At 41.5% G+C, this 25,029-nt stretch overlaps 1 protein-coding gene across 17 annotated transcripts in view; it reads left to right on the top strand.

Annotated features, from left to right (window-relative positions):
* The window catches only part of CDC14B (cell division cycle 14B), a 160,969-nt gene that overhangs the window by 70,869 nt on the left and 65,071 nt on the right, over window positions 1-25,029 (top strand). For all 17 annotated transcript variants that reach the window (XR_001895462.3, XR_004177775.1, XM_031654010.1 and 14 more), the window contains exons 6-9: window positions 7,530-7,596; window positions 10,285-10,347; window positions 14,868-14,955; window positions 15,251-15,481. Coding sequence is in view for 15 of the 17 variants with exons in the window: in XM_031654010.1 (XP_031509870.1) it covers window positions 7,530-7,596; window positions 10,285-10,347; window positions 14,868-14,955; window positions 15,251-15,481 (449 nt within the window). In the remaining 2 variants the exon portion in view is untranslated. The remainder of the gene's footprint in view (window positions 1-7,529; window positions 7,597-10,284; window positions 10,348-14,867; window positions 14,956-15,250; window positions 15,482-25,029) is intronic.

Below are 25,029 nucleotides of genomic sequence, written 5' to 3'. Positions count from 1 at the left end.
GCTCTATAATGTAAATACTTGTATGGTAGGTACTTAATGGGTAATAAATGTGTGAAATAATTTTACTCATTGAAGACTTTGATATTTTCAAAACTGCTTGTTCTTCCATTCACAAATTAGTTCACTGCTTGTACAATGAACTAATAACTACTGCTTATTAGTTCATTGTTCAAACTAATTAGTTCATTAGTTTATCGTATTAGGACTGTTGGATATACCACAAATGCCTGATTTTAAATGTATGGCCCTGACTGTGAAAAAGGAAGTTTGTGAATCTGACTTCATTTTAGATGAGCTTTGGCATAGGTACTTGGAATTATTGGCAGAATCTCCTTTTCAGATAACTTTATAGGCCCGCCTGTGGACTTACTCCATGAAATCACAATTTCTCAGGGCAGTCCGAAGACTTCAGGAATACACTGCATGAAAGATTGTGAAGATCGGTGATTTAGCAAATTAGAATTGGCTTGAACCCAGTATCATCCCTTTCTGCTAGGTCATGGCTCATCTTAAGTATTCTTTTATTTGAGGTGGGTAGGAAGGGAAGCGGGGAGATAAAGATCATTTTCTAAGCTGGAAAATTCTTCTTCTCAACCTATAACATAACAGCAACCACATTCTTCCTTTAAAAGAAATGCTTGTATTTTTGGTCTTGAGTCACAGGCACCTTGGTCATCTCCTGATGTAGTGACATTTGTTCTGTAGAACTCTTCTTTATAATGATAATCCTTTGCGGTGCCACTCTTACATTTACAGCACAAGGTCCTGAAATAGGAACATGCTCACACATTTCACACAGTGTGGCACTGCTGATGTGAAAAAAGACGTTTTGAGTTAATTTAAATACAGGTGCCAAAAACAGAATAAGCATTGCTTACTGCCTTGCTATGTTTCAAATTGTTGAAGTTTGGCACTGAGAAATGAAGTTAGTTCCTTGTGGTCTCAGGAGCATCAGTCAGTAATTCTCCAAAAGACAAGACTCAACTAGAAACCATTCAGGTTTGTGAAATTTGAATCTCTTCTATCATAGATACTAGGTATTTGATTTATCTAGACAGTTTTTTTTTTTTTTTTTTTTTTTTTGAGATGGAGTCTTGCTCTGTCACCAAGCTGGAGTGCAGTGGTGTGATCTGGTCTCACTGCAACCTCCGTCTCCCAGGTTCAAGTGATTCTCCTGCCTCGGCCTCCCCAGTAGCTGGGACTACAGGTGCCTGCCACCACACCTGGCTAATTTTTGTATTTTTGGTAGAGACGGGGTTTCACTATGTTGCCCAGGCTGGTCTCAAACCCCTGGCCTCAAGTGATCCGCCCACCTTGGCCTCCCAAAGTTCTGGGAATACAGGGGTGAGCCTCGGAGTTTTAAAGTGCGTGTGTATATATGATTTCTTACTGAGTTATATTAAATATTTCTCTGTGTCTGGTCTGCATGATTAAATAGTATAAAATATAGTTTAATTTTTAAAAAATGTCATAGGATCATTGTTATGAACAGTGTGTGTTTCTGTTCTCTGGTATTATCTCTGCTTCTTAGTTGTTTTTGTGTGAGGGGGCTTGCCTCTGCTTCCTGTTTTCTCGAGAGATAGTATTGTGTATTTGTTAATAGCTTGACTTGACATCAGATGGGAGTTTTGCTGTCAGCTCTGCTACTGATATCTCTGTGGTCTTTTACAGATTTGAGCCTTGGTCTCCTAGTTTTTAAACAGAAACAATAATAAAATCTCCCTGAGGGGGTTGAGGATGAAGTGACATCCTGCATATAAAACACATAGTACAGGCCGGGCATGGCGGCTCATGCCTATAATTCCAGCACTTTGGAAAGCTGAGGCGGGAGGATGGCTTGAGGCCAGGAAGACCATCCTGGGCAGCATAGCAAGACCGTTTCTCTTTGGGGGGGAAAAAATTAGCTGGGCATGGTAGCATGTTTCTGTAGTCATAGCTACTTGGGAGACTAAGGCAGGAGGATCCCTCAAGCCTAGGAGGCTTCAGTGGGCTTTGATTATGCCACTGCACTCAGCCTGCACAACAGAACAAGACCGTGTCTTTTTTTTTTTTGAGACAGACTCTCCCTCTGTCACCCCACGCTGGAGTGCATTGGTGTGGTCTTGGCTCACTGCAGCCTCCTCCTCCCAGGTTCAAGCAGTTCTTCTGCCTCAGCCTCCTGAGGAGCTGGGATTACCGGTACCTGCCACCATGCCTGGCTAATTTTCTGTAGTTTTAGTAGAGACGGGGTTTCACCGTGTTAGCCGGGATGGTCTCCATCTCCTGACCTCGTAATCCTCCTGCCTCAGCTTCCCAAAGTGCTGGGATTACAGGCGTGAGCTACCGCGCCCGGCCATTTACCTACATTTTTAAAAAATCACTGTCTTGGCTGGGTGCAGTGTTTCACACCTGTAATTCCAGCACTTTGGGAGGCTGAGACAGGCGGATCACCTGAAGTCAGGAGTTCGAGACCAGCCTGGCCAATGTGGTGAAACCCTGTCTCTACTAAAAATACAAAAATTAGCAGGGCATGGTGGTGCACACCCGTAATCAAATCCCAGCTACTTGGGAGGCTGAGGCACAAGAATCACTTGAACCTGGGATGCAGAGATTGCAGTGAGCTGAGATCGTGTCATTGCACTCCAGCCTGGGCGACAAGAGTGAAACTCCGTCCCAAAAAAAAAAAATTATCTGTCTCCTGGAAGATTCCCTCCTACCCCTTTCCAGTCAGTCATCACCCCCAGCTAATCATTGCTCTGACTTCTATCACTATCAGTTTTGCTTGCTTTTGAACTTCAGATAACTGGTATGCATTTTGGGGAGGTGGCAACTGGATTTCACATGTGTAATGTCTATGAGATCTACCTGTGTTGTGGCAGGTATCAGTAGCTCATCCTTTTTTTTGCTTTTATGGCATTCCAGTCTATGAATATACCACCATTTATTTGCCTGTTGTCCTTTTGATGGATATTTGGGTCATTTGCAGTTTTTGGCTGTGGTGAATACGAGCTGTTATGAAAGTTGCCATTCTTTAAAACTAGTATTTGACATTGTTGTGCAGTTTCCAAGCAGTGCGCCTTTATTGATTCTTATGTGTTTTCCAAATCTGTTAAATGATCTTGGTGACAAGGATCCCTCCCCACTCTCCAAGGCTTATAAACCGAGCCTCAGAGTTGCTGTTCTGCCTATTGGAAGAAGACTGAATGCTCGGTGGGAGGAAGATGTGATGTGGGTGTGTCTAAAATTGGAGGTGCTAATGAAATGAACTTGAGTGAACAAAGATTCTTGTCGTATATTCAGATTCTATGATGTATGAGGCAGGACTTCAGCAGGGCCCAGATGAAAGCTTGTGAAATCATCACAGATTGGAGCGGGGCTGTGCCCCACAGTAGGTTCTCAAAAAAAAAAAAAAGAAAGAAAGAAAGAAAAGAGAAAGCGTTGAAGAAATTTGTCAAAATGTCACAGAGACTGAATCAACACGCCTTTAACTTGATTGGAAAATAATTATCAGTAGGTTGAGAAGATAATCAGGCCAGGCGTGGTGGCTCAAGCCTGTAATCCCAGCTCTTTGGGAGGCCAAGGTGGGTGAGTCATAAGATCAGGAGATAGAGGCCATCCTGGCTAACAAGGTGAAACCCCGTCTCTAATAAAAATACAAAAGAATTAGCTGCGTGTGGTGGCGGCTCCTGTAATTCCAGTTACTCGGGAGGTTGAGGCAGGAGAATGGTGTCAACCCGAGAGACGGAGCTTGCAGTGAGCCAAGATCACGCCACTGCACTCACTCCAGAGGGAGACTCTGTCTCAAAAATAAAAGAAGATAATCAGTCCTTCACAGAGGAGACATGGTTAAAATCATTGGCATCCAACTTGAGGGTCTACCCCATTTCCGTTGGTAATTTTGATTTGATTTAGGCTAAACTACTCCATTTTCCTGCCTTCGTTTCTCTACCTATGGGGTTCTTTATTCCATGAACACCCTATTTCTACAAAACCAGGATTTGTGTTGATTTGTAGGTCAGTGGTTCATAAACTTGAACACAATCACAGACATCTAGAGGACCTGTTAAGACACAAATTACCTGGTCCTACCCCGAGAACTTTGATTAGTAGATGTGAGGTGGCCCTGAGAATTTGCATTTCTGATGGGTGGGGTGGTCCTGGTGCTGCTGGCCTGGGGACCACCGCTGCAAGTCCTTTTGTTTTTTTTTCTTTCTGAATATTGCCAATAAGGTGTTGGGAAAGTCATGGTCTTTTAGGTTAAAGACCTTTTCTAGGATGTAGAAGAGAAAATTTTCAATTCAGAACCTTATAGAACAAAAATGGTGTGTTCTAAGACCTTGTGTCGGCTGAACACAGTGGCTCACACCTGTAATCCCAGCACTTTGGGAGGCTGAGACAGGCAGATTGCTTGAGCTCAGGAGTTCAAGACCAGCCTGGGCAACATGGTGAAACCCCAACTTTACCAAAAAACATAAAAACTTAGCCAGGCATGGTGGTGTGCACCTGTGGTCCCAGCTACTCCAGAGGCTGAGGTGGGAGGATCGCTTTAGCCCTGGAGGTCAAGGCTGCAGTGAGCCATGATTGCACCACTGCACTCCAGCCTGGGCAACAGAGGAGACCCTGTCTCAAAAAAAGAAAACAAAACAAGACCCTGCATTCCGTCCTCATGAAGGTTCTCATAGCTCAGTAATTCTTTTTTTTTTTTTGAAATGGAGTCTCGTTCTGTCACCCAGGCTGGAGTGCAGTGGTGTGATCTCGGCTCACTGCAAACTCCGCCTCCCGGGTTCACGTCATTTTCCTGCCTCAGCCTCGCGGGGACTACAGGCGCCCACCACCACACCCGGCTAATTTTTTATATTTTTAGTAGAGACGGGGTTTCACCGTGTTAGCCAGGATGGTCTCCATCTCCTGACCTCGTGATCCACCGGTCTCAGCCTCATAAAGTGCTGGGATTACAGGCGTGAGCCACCGCGCCCGGCCATAGCTCAGTAATTATAAGCAGCTCAGTAAGTAACATTGAAGACGATTTTAGCTGAAAAGGATGCCTTTTCTTTCCCTCATTGCTGTATTCTTGGCTCTTAAGGTTTGAGCAAGAATTAAAAGTTTAAAATGTGGTTTAATTTTTATTCTAACATTTGTTGAATATTTATTTTTCCCCTTTTAAGTTAATGTATAACTTAATCGTTTTTAACAAAAACTAATATTTATTTATTTATTTATTTTTTGAGATAGGAGTCTCCCTCTGTCACCAGGCTGGAGTGCAGTGGCGCGATCTTGGCTCACTGCAACCTCCGCTTCCCGGGTTCAAGTGATTCTCCTGTCTTAGCTTCCCAAGTAGCTGGGACTACAGGTGCGTGCCACCACACCCAGCTGATTTTTATATTTTTAGTAGAGACAAGGTTTCACCATGTTGGCCAGGATGATCTCAATCTCTTGACCTCATGATCTACCTGCCTCGGCCTCCCAAAGTGCTGGGATTACAGGCGTGAGCCACCGCGTCCGGCCTCAAAAACACTAATCTTAAGTGTGCAGCAGTAAGGTTTTACATATATGTATGTAACTGCCTCACAGTAAGAACTATTACAGTGTGAAGGCCCAGATAAGGTGGGGAATTAGTGATGGCTCCACCAGCAACCCTGTTTCCCCGGAAGCAAATGAGTACCATTCAGACAGGCACAGTTTTTCTGCACGCCTAGCTTAATCATAATTAAATTAATGTTTATGTTGCCTAATTCCAGAAAATTTCATCTTGTAATGGCTCAAGGTAGCCAAAAAGGAGAAGCAGGTAGGGGTCAGGGGTGCGTTATTTCTCTGGGTAAAACCTTACTTGATATTAAGAGATTCATATAGTAAGATTACTGCTATGTGTTGATGCAGTGTTTAGGTGGATGGAGTTGTCTGTAAAGTAATATAAGCACTTTCCCAAAACTAGAGTGATCCTGTGGAAGGTAGTTGACTTGTTAGTTCCTGTGGTTTCATTGGTATTACTACTGTCCTTTAAGAATCAGAAAGAAGGGCCGGCCGCGGTGGCTCACGCCTGTCATCCCAGCACTTTGGGAGGCCAAGACGGGCGGATCACGAGGTCAGGAGATCGAGACCATCCTGGCTAACACGGTGAAACCCCGTCTCTACTAAAAAAATACAAAAAACTAGCCGGGCGTGGTGGCGGCGCCTGTAGTCCCAGCTACTCGGGAGGATGAGGCAGGAGAATGGCGGGAACCCGGGAGGCGGAGCTTTCAGTGAGCCGAGATCCGGCCACTGCACTCCAGCCTGGGCGACAGAGCGAGACTCCGTCTCAAAAAAAAAAAAAAAAGAATCAGGAAGAAGGCAGGGCACAGCAGTTTACACCTGTCATCTCAACACTTCGGGAGGCCAAAAAGGTGACAGGACTGCTTGAGGCTAGGAGTTTTTTTTGTTTTTTGTTTTAAGATGGAGTCTTGCTCTGTCGCCCAGTCTGGAGTGCAGTGGCCAGATCTCAGCTCACTGAAAGCTCCGCCTCCCGGGTTCCCGCCATTCTCCTGCCTCATCCTCCCGAGTAGCTGGGACTACAGGCGCCCACCATACCGGCTAATTTTATATTTTAGTAGAGGCGGGGTTTCCTGTCGCGGCCAGGCTGGTCTTGAACTCCTGACTTCATGATCCACCTGCCTTGGCCTCTCAAAGTGCTGGGATTACAGGCGTGAGTCACCATGCCCAGCATAGGCCAGAAGTTTAAGACCAGCCTGGGTATCTTAATGAGACTCCCTCTTTACCTTTAAAAAAAAAAAAAAAAAAAGAAAGAAAGTTAACTAGATGCAATGGTACATGCCTGTGGTCCTTGCTACTGGGGAGGCTGAGGTGGGAGGATCACTTAAACCCAGGAGTTTGAGGCTGCAGTGAGCTAGCGAATTCGCACCACTGTACCCCAACCTGGGCAACAGGGCAAGACGTTATCTCTATAAAAAAGTTAAAAAACCCAGAAGTTATCTAGTTACGTGGGTAAAAGTCTTTAGCATAATGATAGGAACAAAATGCTTATGACCTTCTACCTAGTGTTTTAAATATGACCTTGATTTCTCAATATTTCTGTCATACTTGGTTGGAGACACACACACACAGATGCACGTATACTTCGACACACATACACATATGTTTATTACAGGATCAAAAAGCAGTCTTTCCCAGTAAGGTTTTCGTATGGTATTTTCCAGTTTAAAGAAAAAATTCAAATGCTTTGCCCTTTTAGGGGGAGAGATAGGTATTGATTTGTTGAATTCAAGAAGGTAGCTCAGCTATTAAAGCCAAAAATAATCTAGAGAGAACATTTGAAATTTAGAAAGTGGTCATTATTGATCCAGGCCCATGAAACAGTACCTATTGGAATAGGTAGAAACTGCAGTGAAATTTGTAATTGATTTATCTTTTATTTAAAAAGTCAAAAGACAAGATTTTTTTCTTCTTGATAATGGTTCTGAGTATACCTTTGATTTTAAATTCTAGTCAGCTTTGTCTCAGGTAAGTGTCATTGCAGAAAAGGAACTGACCTGTATCTTATTACTTTTGGGTTTCAGAGATGCTGCCTATGGAAGCTGCAATTTCTACATTACACTTCTTGACTGTTTTCATGCAGTAAAGAAGGTAAGTGACATGTAGGATGCACCCAGTGTTGTGTTGAGGAACTAACACGTGGTCCAAGAAGACTAGGCCTTCTTCCCGAGATCTTTTTGTTAGCGTTTTTTCCAAGATGTGTATGGTGACAGAGGTGTACTCACTTCCCAACTAATGTCAGAATGAGACCAAACCAGGAAACGGTTTATTCTGAATTTCTGAGCGCTTCTGTGTATGAGTTGGGGGAAAAGTCACTTAAGAAACAGGGAAAATAAGAGTTATACAACTAGGTTCTAGATCCAGAATTGGTTTTGAGTATATTGTGATCTAAAAGAACAAAAGTAAGGATGACTGGTTTACTGGTAAGTTCTCTTTGATTTGTGTATTCTACATACCTGATTCCCGCCAATACGATCACCACAGACGGAACCCAGTCACTGTCAAACACTTCCTGTTTCCCCAGGCATTCAGTTTCTAGTTCAACAGAATTTGAATGCCTCATTTAGTTTGTTATACGGTTTTCTATGAAACTAAGTGGGTCACGGCTGCTTTGTCAAACTATTTCCAAGTGATTTCTTGGGGTTATGACCAGGGCTGCTGTGTCGATTCCAGGGGACATGCCCATCACGTTCTACGTGAACAGGGTCCGCGGGGGTTACACAGTGCAGCAAGTCCTGGTATTAATGTCAGGACAGCACAAGAAACTAGAATGGTAAATCAGTAGCCCATAGATCAAATAAGCCTTTGACAGCATCTCATGTTTTCTGTAACTTGTGCTTTTAGAGCCAAAAGGAACCCAGGTTTACTTTCTTGTATAATGAAACATGGTGGCTTGCTGGGAATTGTGACTGACATGTCTTAAAACGAGACGACTAATCAGCATACAAATTCAGAAACGGATTAGTATACTTTTTTTCCTGTATCAATCAGTGAGGTATGGGAACATAATTTGTTTGGATTTGAATCCAGTGCCTGTGGGGTATGGAGCTGATTGGGGTGGTTGCCATGGGCTCTGAGGCGGCTCCGTGGGCCCTCAGTGTGGGCAGGTACGGGCCACTAGTGGAAATGTGGAGACCAAAGGGCAACAGGGGTAAATGGTACCTTCTGGTTGCAGTTGCAGCCCCTGCCAGGTGGGCTCGTGCCGGTAGGTACACTCACCTTTAAAAAGAGAAGAGCAAAGCTTTGAGGGCTTTGGAAATGATCTATTATTATAACACCATATCGCAGCTTCTGTTGTTATGTTTTGGCTTTTTTTTTTTTAATTGGGTATTGCACCCGAAGTCAATTAGCTGGTATGATAGGTCAAAGATTGCCCTTTTCCTACTATATTTTGGGTTTTTTTAATTAAATTTTTATTTTTTCTGTGATGCTTGGCTAATTTTTGTATTTTTTTGTGGAGACGAAGTATCACTATGTTGCCTAGGCTGGTCTCGAACTCCTGAGCTCAAGTGATCCACTCACCCTGGCCTCCCAGAGTACTAGGATTATAGGCGTGCACCACTGCACCCAACCACTATATTTAGTTTTATTTAAGGGTCACTAGCTTCTGATTTTCAGTGTCAACATTTTTTATTTGTGACTGACTTTGAATATTGCATATATGAAGAAACATGCATCAATGTAATTATGTTTTCAGTGTGATCCACTTCCAATAAGATCACCTCGTGAAATTCAAAGGAAAATAGGAATTCCTTATAAACTACTTTTTTATTGTTTCATTCTATTAGGAATAGCTGTAGTCCAAAATCATGAAATATACTGAAGTTAAGGAAATAAATTTTGTGATTGACTTAGTCTTGGGATTAGTGTTAAAATAACTATATAAGATGAAGACCCTTTTAGTTGGTATTCTAGCCTCCTTATTTTACATTTGTATTTCAGTAGTTTACATTTTGAAAACTGGGTGTACAAAAGCCCCCTCTTTGAACCAAGAATACCTTGTGGATCAAGAGTTCTTGCTTCCCTCCTGTTTGTCTCAGTGATCAGCAAGCTGGGAGGACATTTCTCAGAGGCCGCCAGCTCTGTTTGTCCTTGTCTCAGAAAATAGACAGTCTGCTTATTTTGGTTAGCATACTCTGCATGCTGTCACACAGAGTGAAGCTATAGGATAGGACAGAAAATGTTTTGTTTTATTCCTATGGAAAGAATAACTTTTTTCCTTAAAATTTTTTATTTTAGTGTTGATGTCAGAGCTCTGTTTAGTTTAGGGAACATTGATTAAAGACTGTTCAGAAGTTGAAAATGAAGATATGGATGAAGTATGAGGGCTTTGTTTGAGATAAACTAGCCCATGGATTCTCTCCTCTTTCTTATTGATGTAGAGACCATTGGGTTGTGTATTATATTTGAATCCTAAACTTCTGAATTTTCAACCAAGGGTGGTGGTGATCTGGTAAGAGAAGAGGATTACTTTCAGGGCATGATTACTTAACAGTGCATGGATAGGGTGATTGGCGAATGAAAGTAAAAAAAGCATATCTCACAAAATCCAAACAAAACACAACAAACTCATTATATATAGTTATAACTAATTTCCATATAAAAGAAGCATTTAGAAGATGCTTCCCACTTCCTTTGAAAGCTGTTCAAGGGAAAGTAATCTGATTATGACAATACTTTCTTGGGGGGGGCCCCCTGATATTTAGTATTCTGAAATTGGATAGGAAACTGTTTTCTTACTTGCATCCTTGTTCTTAAAAGCTTTCTTTTGGATTTTAGGCAATGCAGTATGGCTTCCTTAATTTCAACTCATTTAACCTTGATGAATATGAACACTATGAAGTAAGTCTTCAAGGATCATGTTTTCAACTCTTTCCCGCCTCCCCCCCCCAGCTTTATTGAGGGGAATAATTGACAAATAAAACTTACATATACTTAAGATGTACAAAGTAATGTTTTGATATATGTATACACCATGAAATGATTACCTAATCAAGCTAATTAGCATATTCATCACCTCACATAATTTAGTCTTTTGGTGTGTGGGATGAGAATACCTGAGATATACTCTGGCAGATTTCAGGCATACAGTACACACATTAGATCTCCAGAGTTTACTCATCCTCTTATGGTTTGTACTCTGACCAAAATTTCTCTGCCTGTTTTTAATTTTTCTTTCTTAAAATTGAAAAAAGAGAGAGAGAGACCAAGTCTCGCTCTGTTACCTAGGCTGAAATGCAGTGATGTGCACGGCTCACTGCAGCCTTGAACTTCTGGGCTTAAATGATCCTCTTTCTTCAGCCTCCCAAGTAGCTGGAATCACAGGTACGTACCACCATGCCTGGCTAATTTTTTTATTTTTATTTTTGTAGAGATGGGGTTTCACTTTGTTGCCCGTACTAGACTTGAACTCCTGGCCTCAAGCACTTCTCCCACCTTGGCCTCCCAAAGTGCTAGGATTACAGACATGTGCCACTGTGCACGACCCTGTTTTTAGCTTTCTTAATCACCCGTTTCACTTACAGAAGCAATATTCTTGTTTTGTTTTAGATGTGTATAGAGTGAAAAAAAGTCAAGTCTTCATCTTCTTATCGCTATTTCTCCAGTCCCAATTCTCGGTGGGAATTTCTGCATTTGATGCACAATTCCAGAGTGAATGAGTGTGCCGCTGTATGTTCTTTATACTGTTCAGTTTAAATGTATTTTAGTATTGATGACTGTCGCACAGTGACTGAGATGCTTTTAAAACCTTTAGCGTAGAATATGATGAGATGAAGTCATTATACACCTAATTATCTCTGGAAAATATCTTTGTCTTTGCCATACCTTCTTTTTGTCAGGATGCTTCTGGTTGCGAGTTACAGAAAGTAAACACAAATAACTTAAATTAAAAAGGAAAAATTTGCCAGGCACAGTGGCTCATGCCTGTAATCCTAGCATTTTGGGAGGCCTAGGTGGGCGGATTGCCTGAGCTCAGGAGTTCGAGACCAGCCTGGGCAACATGGTGAAACCCCATCTCTAAAATACAAAAAGTTAGCCAGGCGTGGTGGTGTGCACCTGTGGTCCCAGCTACTCAGGAGGCTGAGGCAAGAGAATCACTTGAACCCTGGAGACAGAGGTTGCTGTGAGCCGAGATTACCTCACTGTACTCTAGCCTGGGTGACAGAACGAGATTCTGTCTCAAAAAAAGGGGAAAAATTTACTGGATTACATAATTAAAAGTCCAGAAACAGGTTTGGCTTCTAGCATACCCCTTCAGGTGCTCAAACACTTAATCAGAAATTGGACTTGAAGCTAGTTTTATTCTCAGGCCAGCCTTCTCCAGTAGTGGTACAGATGGCCACCAGCACCTTTGATCTGCCAGTTTGGCAAAATGATCAGAAAAGTGCAATCTTAGCTCCATTAGCAGGCCCAGGAATGCCTCTCACTGACCTGACCTACAGCACATGCCCATCTCTGCATCAGCCTGTGTTCTTTGGCAGGGCAGGGCTAAGGAATACTCCGGCCAGCCTTAGTTCTCTGGCCATCCCAGGAGCCTGGGACACAGGGTCAGCGCCATCAAACCAGCCGGACCAAAAAAAATTTGTTTTCTAACAGTTTCATTTTATTTTTATTTTATTTTATTTTTCTTTCTTTCTTTTTCAGAGACAGGGTCTCACTCTGCTGCCCAGGCTAGAGTGCAGTGGTGCGATCTTGGCTCGCTGCAGTCTCAACCTTCTGGGGTCAAGTGATCCTCTCACCTCAGCCTCCCAGTAGCGGGGACTACAGGCACACGCCACCATGCCCAGCTAATTTTTAAATTTTTCGTAGAGATGGGATTTCGCCATGTTTCCCAGGCTGGTCACAAACTCCTGCGCTCGAGGGATCTACTTGCCTCGGTCTCCCAAAGTGCTGGGATTACAAATGTGAGCCACCGCACCCAACCACACAAAATTTCTTAAAAAGATAGGACAGGGCCAGGGAGAGATAAGCCAGGCAAAACCACAGGTGTGTTCTATGTTTTTTAACATATATATGTATTTTTAAAAGAATAAGTAATTTGATTCTACAGCTTCATCCTCCAAATAGGGAATGAGTAAGATACTGTGCTAAAGGCCTGTTCAGCCCAGAGCAGTTGTAGCCTCCTGTCGTCTTAGCCTGCTGTAGTTACCCTGAGCAGACTTGCTCCCCAGCAATGGGGAGGCGATTCCTCAAACAGCAGCACTTCATGTAGCAGCATCTTGAATCCTCAGAGAACTCTTTTTCACAATGTCTGAAGTAAATATGATTTCAAACTCTTATGTATAACTCAACTATTTTTTCAATTTCAGGTAATAGTGACACTCAGTTGTTACTGTGATGTACCAAAGATGTAAGAATACATTGTAGGATTCATTAGGGCCAACCCTGTCTTTACTTCTCTGATAGCAGTCCATTTCTAAAGTACAATGTATGTTTAACTAGCACCTTAAACTTACAGAATGTAGCTAAATTATTAACACCTTTTTTGTGGTTGTCCTTTAAACATTTGAAACAAGTTACTTTGTCTAGGTAAGCAAAACTGCTAAAAACACTAGTTGGTATTTGTTCCTTTTGCAGTGATGCCTTTGTATGCTGTTAATGAATAATATAGGCACTAAGTAACTCCCCTGTCACTACTGTAGAGATTGGAGGGTCTGGGCTGGGGGGTAGCAGGGGCACGCCACAGATGTCTTCACCTCCATGAAGCTGTGTGGTAACACAGGGAACTGTTCAGGTTCCCATACACCAGTTTTGTTCAGTTATTATAGTGTATTTAGAAATTGGGGATAGTGTCTTTCATTGATTCTACAATGCCCATTTTTTCCTGTTTCAGCTCCTCCGAATTCAGGATGTATCTTAATTAATGGCATCAGCAATTCAGTGAAATCTAGTTGTTGCCAACAACTGATCACGAGTTTCTTATTTGAAAGTCTGGATTTCTGATTTCACTTTAAAATTGGAATATCTGGCAACAGCTGCCCTCATTCCTGCTTTGACCTTTTCTTTTCTTTTTTTTTAAGAGCTAGGGTCTCACTATGTTGCCCAGGCTGGACTCAAATTCCTGGGCTTAAGTGATCCTTCTGCCTCAGCCTCCCAAGTAGCTAGGACTACAGGTGCACGCCACTGCACCCGGCTGCTTAGACCTTTGTATTATGGAACATGGGCTGACTGATTCCCCATGTTGATCATTAAGTCCAGTAAGCTGGTGTGGGGTTACCTGCCTGGTCCCTGAAGATATTCAAGAAACTCTTATTACTTAACTCATTTTTAGGTATATGTAGAAACACCCCAATTGCAAAGCTAATTTATCTGTTGTTTTTAATCACGAGTTGTCTCCTTCTCCACCATAAAGCGTCTTCTACTTCCTGCTTAAGTATCTCTTATCCATTTCATTCAGAGAGAAGTTTCTATTATTGTTCAATTTGAACTATATCTGTGTTATAATAGTAATGGTAACTCAATCCAAAGGACCTAATAACAGGAAGTAACATGTCTTATATATCAGTTTATATTTGTTTTTTTGTAGGGACATACTGTGATCTCGGTATAGTTGTAATTTTGAGTTTCCTGGTGGGTTTAGTGAATTTATTTATTATTTTTATTATTTTTATTTTTTGAGACGGAGTTTCGCTCTTGTTGCCCAGGCTGGAGTGCAATGGCACCATCTCGGCTCACCACAACTTCTGCCTCCTGGGTTCAAGCAAGTCTCCTGCCTCAGCCTCCCAAGTAACTGGGATTACAGGCATGCACCACCGTGCCCGGCTGATATTGTAGTTTTAGTAGAGACAGGATTTCTCCAGTTGGTCAGACTGATCACGAACAAATGAACTTTTTAAATTGGTTACCTTATTAAATAGCTAGGAAAATAGTGGAAAGACAGTCTCTGTAAGTAGGTAAGTAAGTAAATATTGGGAAGCCAGAAACCTAAGTAGTTTTTCAAAAATCCTTTGTTTGTGGAGTCAAGATTACTGATGTTGGAAACCAGTTAGTCATTCAGGAAAACAGGGAAGTTCACAGATTCCTTATACTGGAAAAGTTTGCTTGCTTGCTTATTAATTAGTAGCAATGAAATGAGAATCGATTCAGATAAAATAGCCAAATAGTATATTTGTATGACAGCAGTCAGCTCTGTATTCCAAGGGCTGATACCCTAGCAATGAAACACTGTTAAAAGAAGGTGATTAGGACCAGGATATATGTCCAGTAGCAGGGCAAATTGAGATTCGTGTCTCATGGCAATTTGTAAACAGCTTTTCCGCTAAAGCAGATGAGTTTGAAGTCCTTCAGAGACTCGGTCTTGAGTAGAGAGGTTGTGGGGAGATTACGTTTAAAAATGAATTGTGCTGGTCTTCCCCTTACAGAAGGCAGAAAATGGAGATTTAAATTGGATAATACCAGACCGATTTATTGCCTTCTGTGGACCTCATTCAAGAGCCAGACTTGAAAGTGGTATGTGAAATTATGGCATCAATCTCATTTTGTTATTGAAAGTATCTGTCCTGTATTTTCTTTTGAAAGAGTTACACCAAGCTTGACCAAGGGTTAATTATTTAAGCATACTTGGTCATTTCAGTACATCATTCTGACTGGATTTTAACTTTCTTTTTGTTTTGTTTTTTACAGTTATAATCAATTTGATATTTAATTCCCAGTCCAGATACTGTGTCCGCTCAATTACAGGTGAAACTATTAGCCATTATTTTCTTTATGTGTTTTACAAGATCTGGTGCATTTCTTTATGTAGGTTACCACCAACATTCTCCCGAGACTTATATTCAATATTTTAAGAATCACAGTGTTACTACCATTATTCGTCTGAATAAAAGAATGTATGATGCCAAACGCTTTACGGATGCTGGCTTCGATCACCATGATCTTTTCTTTGCGGATGGCAGCACCCCTACTGATGCCATTGTCAAAGAATTCCTGGATATCTGCGAAAATGCTGAGGGTGCCATTGCAGTACATTGTAAAGGTACGTTTCTAAGGGTGGTTAAATAATAGTATACAGTATGAGTATATGAATATGTAGAAACAGACCATATTCATTTAGTTTATGTGTCAGAACACGAAACTGCCTTTATTTTTAGAGTGCCATTAAACCTTTGATTTCATATGAAAAGTATAGTAACTTATTTTCATAAGTAATTCTACAAAGACATCACATTGAAATGCATTTATTTATTCATCAAATATTTATTGGGTGCATACTATATAGTTAAGTTCTAGGATACATCAATGACTAGCGTAAACTGTAAGAGCCTGTCTTTATGGAAACTATTCTTAACAAGTTGCTCTGTTTTCAGCAATTATAACAGTGCCTGACACTTAATAGATATTTTTTGAAGAAATGAATGACTATACAATAATACATGGTATGAAGGTAGTGGGATTTATTTAACTCTCTTTGTTAGTTAATTAAGAAACAAGGAGTATAGTTTTGTTAAAAAAAATCCAATATTGGATAAAAAGCTCAGCAAGCCTTGGGGAAAGGGGGAGACTGATCTCCAGAGTTACTGCTGTATTTGTAGTTTAAAATATAATGACAAAACATCACATTTCAGTTTTTATTGAAAAATCATAAGGTATACAAAGAAACAGGGAAGTATAGCCTATACAAAGGGAAGAAATACATCCAGGCCGGGCACGGTGGCTCACTCCTATAATCCCAACACTTTGGGAGGCCAAGTTGGGTGGATCGCCTGAGGTCAGGAGTTTGAGACCAGCCTGACCAACATGGTGAAACCCCATCTCTACTAAAAATACAAAGAAATTAGCTGGATGTGGTGATGGATACCTGTAAGCCCAGCTAATCGGGAGGATGAGGCACAAAAATCACTTCAACCCGGAAGGCAGAGGTTGCAGTGAGCCGAGATTGTGCTGCTGCACTCTAGGCTGGGCGATAGACAGAACAAAAAAAAGAAGAAGAAATAAATCCACAGAAGCTGTCCCTGAGAAAGATCAGATTGTGGACTTAGTAGGCAAAAATTTTTAAATAACCATCTTAAAGATACCCAAGAGTTAAAAGAAAATGTGGGAAAAGTCAAAGAAACGATCTATGAACAAAATGTTAATAACCAGTTATAAAAAGAACACCAAAAAGAAATTCTGGAAATGAAATGTACTATAACTGAGATGAAAAATTCACTGGAGGGATTCGGAAGCATATTTGAGCAGGCAGAAGAATCAGTGAGTGTGAAGCTAGAACCGTTAAAAAACTAGCAAGTCTGAGGAACAGGAGGAATAAAGAGCATAAGATAAATGAACAGAATCTAAGGGACCTCTGAGACATACCCAAGTAGACCAAGATACAGATTGTGGGAGTTCCAGAAGGAGAAGAGAAATAAAGGAGCAGACAGGTGATTTGACTGAAAACTCCCCAAATGTGATATATGCAAGAATATCCAAGAAACTCAACACACTCCAAGCAGGATAAACTCAGAGGCCCACGTGAACATGCATTATAATCGCGCTGTAACGACAGAGACACTCTTGAAAGCAGCAGGAGAGAAGTGACCTGCCACATACAGGGGATACATCCACTGAGATTGTCAGCAGATCTCTCATCAGGAACGTCGGAGGCTAGAAGGCAGTGGGTTGATATATTCAGAATGCATAAGTGGGGGGAAAACCTGTTAAGAATTCTACATCTGGCAAAACTCCTTCAAAAATAGTGGAGAAATTAAGACAGTGCCCAGGCAATCAATTTGCCTTTCTGATAAAGGCAAATACATGGACCATTATAAAAGCTAGTATTATCGTAACAAGGTTATTTGTAAAATATTATTACTGTGACTTGTAATTATTGTAACTTGCAAAAAACAAATAGAAAATCTGAATAAACTCCTAACTAGTAAGGAGATTAAATAATCAAAAACCTCCTGAGAAAGCAAAACCTTGGACATAATAACATCACCAGTAAATTCTACCAAACACTTAAGCGAGAGTTTTTCATCCCTAGATCTGACCTGCAAGAAATACTAAAGGGAGTCTTATAGGTTGAGATGAAAGCACACTAGACAGTAACGCACAGCCATTGGAGAAAAGGGAAGTAAAGATTTCTGATAAAGGCAAATACAGGGACCACTATAAAAGCTAGTATTATTGTAACAAGATAATTTGTAAAATATTATTACTGTAACTTGTAATTATTGTAACTTGCAAATATATGTAAATTATTGTAATTTGTAAAATAATTTGTAGTTTGCAAGTAGCATAATTGTATATTATTGTATACAAAAATTGCAAGTACTATATTACTGTAATTTGTAAAACAGAGAGTAGAAAACCAGTAGAGAAAATCAACAAAACCAAGGGTTGGTTCTTTAAGAAGAATAACAAAAATGATAAAACTTTAGCTAGGATGATGAAGTATAAAAGGAAGAAGACTCAAATTACTAAAATTAGAAATGAAAATGGCATTACTACTGATACTGTGGAAATAAAACTGATCAGTACTGTAAAAATGATCAGTATTGTAGGACAACAAATTGGATAATCTGCATGAAATGGACAAATTCCTAGAAAAACAAAATACCAGAGCTAAATCATAAAGAGAAAATCTGAACAGATCTCTAACTAGTAAGGAGATTAAGTATTCCAAAACCTCCTGAGAAAGCAAAGCCCTGGACATGATAGCATCACCAGTAAATTCTACCAAACACTTAAAAGACTAAAACCAGTCCCTCTCAAACTCTTCCAAAAACGTGGGGAAAAAAGAACACTTTCTAACTCAATAAGGCCAGCATTACCCTGATACCCAAAACAGAAAGACACTGCAAGGTAACTATAGGCCAGTATCCCTTATGAACATCGATGCAAAAAACCTTGAACAAAATACTAGCCAAGGGAATTCAGCAGCATATTTAAAAGGATTGTGTACCATGACCAAGTAGGATTTATCCCATGATTACAAGAGTGGTTCAACATATGAAAATCAATCAGTGTAATATACTACATTAAGGACAAAAACCACATGATCATCTCAATGCACAAAAAGCATCTGACAAAAGTCAACACCCCTTTGTGATAAAAACACGGTAAAACTAGGTATAGAAGGAGATTACCTCAACGTAAGAACCATATGTGAAAAGCCCAGAGCTAACATCATACTCAGTGGTGAAAGACTAAAAGCTTTTCCTCTAAGCTCATGAAGAAGACAAGGATGCTTGGTTTTGTGGCATCTGTTTAATACGGTAATGGAAGTTCTAGCCAAAGCAAGAAAGAAAAAAAAAAAACATCGAAATTGGACAGAGGGAAGTAAAATTATCTGTTTGCAGATGAGATGACTTATATATATTATAGAAAACCCTGGGCCAGGTGCAGTGGCTCATGGCTGTAATCCTAGCACTTTGGGAGGCCAAGGCTGGTGGATTGCCTGAGCTCAGGAGTTAAAGACCAGCCTGGACAACACGGTGAAACCCCACCTCCACTAAAATACAAAAAAAAAAGCCGGGCGAGGTGCATGTGCCTGTAGTCCCAGCTACTTTGGAGGCTAAGGCAGGAGAATTGCTTGAATCTGGGAGATGGAGGTTGCAGTAAGCCAAGATCGTGCCACTGCACTCCAGCCTGGGGGACAGAGCAAGACTCTGTCTCCAAAAAAAAAAGGAAAAGAAAACCCTCAAGATTACACACACACACCCCCCACCAAGCCCCTGCTAGAACTAATAAATGAGTTCAGCAAAGAAGTGGCAGCATATAAAATCAACAGGCAAAAATCCCTTGTTTCTAAGCTCTGACAATAAAAATCTAAAAAAGAAACTAAGAGTACAGTTTCATTTGTAATAGCATCAAGAAGAATCAAATATTGGGGAATTAACCAAGGAGATGAAAGATTTGTTTAAAACATTTTTGAGAAAAATTAAAGAAGATATAATTAAATGTAATAACATCACATTTGTCCACTGGGTGACTTAATATTGTTAACATGTCAGTATTGCCCAAAGAGATAGATTCAATGCAAGCCTGTCAAAATTCCAACATTGCTTGCAAAAATAGAAAAATGATTCTGAAATTCATTTGGGAATCTCAAAGGATGCCAAATGGCCAAAACAATCTTGAAAAGGAATAAAAAGGTTGGAGGACTCACTTCCTGGTTTCAAAACTTCATCATACAGGTTGGGCATGGTAGCTTAACACCTGTAATCCCAGTACTTGGGGAGGCTGAGGGAGAAGGATTACTTGAGCCCAGGAGTTTAAGACCACCCTGGACAACATGGCAAAACCCCATCTCTACTAAAAAATACAAAAATTAACTGGGCATGGTGGTGTGTACCCCGTAGTCCCAGCTACTTGGGAAGCTGAGATGGGAGGATCCCTTGAACCTGGGAGGTTGAGGCTGCAGTGAGCCATGATTGTGCGGTTGCACTCCAGCCTGGGCGACATAGTGAGACCCTGTCTCCAAAAAAAAAAAAAAAGCTTGGTGCAAAGCTACATCAATCAAGATTGTGTGGTACCGGCATAAAGACAGATATAAAGACCAGTGAGATAGAATAGAGAGCTCAGAAATAAATCCTTGTGTTTACGGTCAAATGACATTCAAGAAGGATACAGGCACCACTCAATGGAGAAAGGACAGTCTTTTCAACAAATGGTGCCGGGAAAACCTGATATCCACATGTAAAAAATAATACCATATACAAAAATTAACTCAAAGTGGATCAAGGACCTAAATATAGGACCTAAAACTGTAAAAGTCTTAGAAGAAAAAGAGGGTGAAAACTTCATGATATTAGATTTGGCAGTAATATGACACCAAAGGCACTGACAATAAAACAACAGCCAAATTGGGCTATATAAAATTTTAAAACTTTTGTGCACCAAAGTGTACTATCAGCAGAGTAACAAGGTAACCCATGGATTGGGAGAAAATATTTGCAAATCACATCTGATGAGGGATTAACATCCAGAAGATACAGAGAAAACTCCTAAAAACTGCAACAAAACCCAGTTCATAAATGGGAAAAGGACTTGAATACACATTTCTCCAAAGATATAAAAGACCAGTAAGCACATGCAAAATTCTTAGCATTTTTGACTTGTAGGGAAAGTCAAATCACAACCACAATGAGATACCACTTTATACCCATTGGGATGGCTGTGATCTAAAAGAACAGAAACATCACCACCAGAAAATTACAAGTGTTAGTGAGGATATGAAGAAATTAGAAGCCTTGTGTACTGCTAGTGGGAATATAAAACAATACAGCTGCTATGGAAAATGGTGTGGCAGTTCCTGAAAAAATTAATGTCATTCAGCATAGGTGGTTATATGCCCAGAAACAATTGACAGCAGGGATATGAACAGATATTTTTACACCCATGTTTATAACAGCATTCTTCTTCTTCTTCCTTCTTCCTTCTTCCTTCCTTCTTCCTTCTTCCTTCTTCCTTCTTCCTTCCTCTTCCTCCTCTTCTCCTCCTCCTCCTCTTCCTCTTCTTTCCTTCTTCTTCCTTTTTTTTTTTGAGATGGATTTTCACTCTTATTTCCCAGGCTGGAGTGCAATGGTGCAATCTTGGCTCACTGCAGCCTCCGCCTCCTGGGTTCAAGTGATTCTCCTGCCTCAGCCTCCACAGTAGCTGGGATGACAGGCATGCACCACCACATCCAACTAGTTTTTGTATTTTTAGTAGAGACAGGGTTTCACCATGTTGGCCAGTCTGGTCTCAAACTCCTGACCTCAAGCAGTCCACCCGCCTCAGCCTCCCAAAGTTCTGGGATTACAGGTGTGAGCCACCGCACCCAGCCAGCAGCATTACTCTTAATAGCCAAAAGGTGGAAGCAATCCAGGTTTCCATCAGAGGAAGGCTAAAGAAATGGCTAAAGAAAATGTGCTATATCGGCCGGGCGCGGTGGCTCAAGCCTGTAATCCCAGCACTTTGGGGGGCCAAGACGGGCGGATCACTAGGTCAGGAGTTCAAGACCATCCTGGCTAACACGGTGAAACCCCGTCTCTACTAAAAAAATTACAAAAAACTAGCCGGGTGTGGTGGCAGGCGCCTGTAGTCCCAGCTACTCGGGAGGCTGAGGCAGGAGAATGGCGTAAACCCGGGAGGCGGAGCTTGCAGTGAGCTGAGATCCCGCCACTGCACTCCAGCCTGGGCGACAGAGCGAGACTCCGTCTCAAAGAAAAAAAGAAAATGTTCTATATCATACAGCAGAATATTTTGCATCCTTAGAAATGAAGAAAATTCTGACACATGTACTGCAACATGGCCGAACCTTAAAGATAATAGGCCAACTTAGGTCTGCTAGTCAGAAAAGGGCAGATACTGTATGAATCCACTTGTATGTGATACTCGGGGTAAGAGAAAGTAGAATGGTGGTTGCCAGGGCCTGAGGGGAGGCAGGGATTGGTAGTTATTGTTTAATGGGTCCAGAGTTTCCGTTTTGCAAGATGAAATATATTCTGAAGATGGGTGGTGGTAATGTTTGTACAACAATGTGAATGCACTTAATGCTACTGAACTGGACACATACAAAGTGGTTAAACTGATAGTCAGAAACTGACAGTAAGGAAATGTAAGTTTCTGAATTAACTGATACAGCATTTAAAATAACTGTCTTAAACATGTTCAGTGAGCTAAAAGAGAATTCAGACAACTAAATGAAATCAGGAAAATGATACATGAAGAAAAATGGTAAATTTTATGTTATGTATATTTTACTCCAATTTTTAAACATAATTAAAACAAAATCCAGCATTGCTTATTTCATTTTTTAATTATAAAAAGCAGTTGAAGTTATTCTTCACCAGGGTCCTTTCGCATCCCAACCCCATCACACACCCGACATTTGACAATGTGCGGAGACCTTTTTTGAGGGTTGGGTACTACTGGCATCTGGTAGGTAGAGATCAGGGATGCTGCTAAACATCCTACAGTGTACAGGATAGCCCCTCACTATAAATAATTGTCCAGCCTCAAATGTCAGTACTGCTGAGGTTGAGATACCCTGAAATAGAATGATGACCAATTAAAAGCCTAGAGAGGCTCTTGTATGATTGCATCTTTGTTTAGGGAGGAAAAATGATGACAGTATGAAAATTGGGCTGTACGGTGAAAATTGAGAGTCATTAAGAGGTGTATTAAGGCCGGGCGCGGTGGCTCAAGTCTGTAATCCCAGCACTTTGGGAGGCCGAGACGGGCGGATCACAAGGTCAGGAGATCGAGACCATCCTGGCTAACACGGCGAAACCCCATCTCTACTAAAAACACAAAAAATTAGCCGGGCGAGGTGGCGGCGCCTGTGGTCCCAGCTACTTGGGAGGCTGAGGCAGGAGAATGGCGGGAACCCGGGAGGCGGAGCTTGCAGTGAGCTGAGATCTGGCCACTGCACTCCAGCCTGGGCGACAGAGCGAGACTCCGTCTCAAAAAAAAAAAAAAAGAGGTGTATTAGTCTGCTGGGGCATATCACCGGCTGGGTGGCTTAAATACCAGAAGTTAATTCTCTCACAGTTCTGAGGGCTAGAAGTCCAAGGTCAAGGCACTGGCAGGGATGTTTTCTGGGAAGGCCTCTCTCCTCGGCTTGCAGATGGCTGTTGTCTCTGAGTCTTCTCATGGTTTGTCCTCTGTTTGCACTTAACTCCTGCAGTCTGTTTCTTTTTCTTTCTTTCTTTTTTTTTTTTTGAGACAGAGTCTCACTCTGTTGCCCAGGCTGGAGTGCAGTGGTGCAATCTCGGCTCACGGCAAGCTCTGCCTCCTGGGTTCATGCCTTTCTCCTGCCTCAGCCTCCCGAGTAACTGGGACTACAGGTGCCCACCACCACACCCGGCTAATTTTAGTAGAGACGGGGTTTCACTGTGTTAGCCAGGATGGTCTCAATCTCTGGACCTCATGATCCGCCCTCCTCGGCCTCCCAAAGTGCTGGGATTACAGGCTTGAGCCACCGTGCCTGGCTCATCTCTTTCTTTTCTTAGGAGTACCCCAGTCCTATTGGATTAGGGCCCCACTCTGTGACCTTATTTACTTCCATAAAGGCCTTATCTCCAAATAGTTGTACTGGGAGTTAGAACAACATACGGATTAAGATTAGGGGAGACACAATTCACTTCATTATATTCTGCCCTCTGACCCCCCCTCAAATTTATGTCCCTTCACTTCAAAAATACATTCACCCCCATCTCAACAGCTCTGAACATCTCAACTCATTCTGGCATCAACTCCAAGTTCAGAGTCTCATCTAAATAGCATTCAACTCAAGTATGGGGAGACTTGAGGTATGATCCATCCTGAGACATAATTCCTCCCAGCTGTGATGTTATAGGCACTGGATAGACATTCCCGTTCCAAAAGGGAGAAACCAGAAGAAAGCGCTTCTAGACAAGTCCAAAACCTAGCCAGGCAAATCCCATTACATCTTAAGGCTAGAGGATCATCCTCTTTGGCTCCACGCTGTGCCCTCCATGCCCTCTTTGCCCTTTAGGGTGGTGGCTTTGCCCCTGAGGGCTGTGGTCAGAGGCAGCTGGGTTCGCTGTAACTATCAGAGGTGGCCCTACCCTGTGAAATCAAGGAGTAGACAGGCTTGCCCTGAGCTTATATACTCTGTGTCTTGGTGGCAGTGGCAGCACTGGGGGTCTCTAAATTGCCCTTGGGATCATCCTTCCTTTTCTTGAAGAACAAAGAATGTTTGCATCCAGGTAGCTCTGCTTTCAGAAGTCCAAAAGCCTTACTTTATTTTATTCCATGTCCCTCCCCTTCACTGCAAGTTGCCAGTGTCTCTACTGCTATAATCCCATCTCTCTTCCTGGCTTCTGCTGAGAGGGCTGATTAAGTCTAGGGAATTTCTTTAGAGGGGGAGTGTTCAGCCACACCCTTGATTTTTCTCTCTGTAACACTCTTATTTTTTGCCATATGGATAGCCTGAGAATTTTCTGACTCTGATTCCCTATTGCTTAACAATTTCTTCTTTAATTTGTCTTTTTCCTTTTGCATTTTACTGTAACCAGTTAAGGAGAAATCAGGTTGTATCTTCAACACTTTCCTTATAAATCTCCTCTGCTAAATATCCAAGGTTGTCACCCACAAAGCCACTTCTCCATTTCTATTTAGTTGTTACAGTGACACCCATCTCATAATCCAAATCTGTTTTATTAAGGGTTCTCCAGAAAAACAAAGCCAGTAGGATTTTTTTTTATATGTAGGAGATTTATTAAAAGGAATTGGCTTATGCAAATATAGATTCTGGTGAGTCCAAAATATGCGGTGTGGGCCAGCAGCCTGGAAACACAGGAGAGCTGATGGGGCAGATGAAAGCCAAAGGCAGTCTCTTGCTCAGGAAAGTCAGTGTTTTTGTTCTGCCCAGGTTTTCAGGTGATTGGATGGGGCCCATCCACATTATGGAGGGAACTGTGCTTACTGAAAGCTCACCAACTTAAATGTTAATCTCCAAAGATTCATTCCAGATTGACACATAAAATTAACCATCACTGGAGGTAATAATAGTGTAGATAAGACAGGCCAGCACCAAAAGAGGTTTAAAAAAATCTGAGTGAAAATATAATATAACAAACTAGAAAATATAAT

This window comes from Papio anubis, chromosome 13 (assembly GCF_008728515.1).
Source record: "Papio anubis isolate 15944 chromosome 13, Panubis1.0, whole genome shotgun sequence".
NCBI lineage: Eukaryota > Metazoa > Chordata > Mammalia > Primates > Cercopithecidae > Papio > Papio anubis.
The sequence above is the reverse complement of the archived record's forward strand: the minus strand, read 5'-3'. Positions and strand labels throughout refer to the sequence as shown.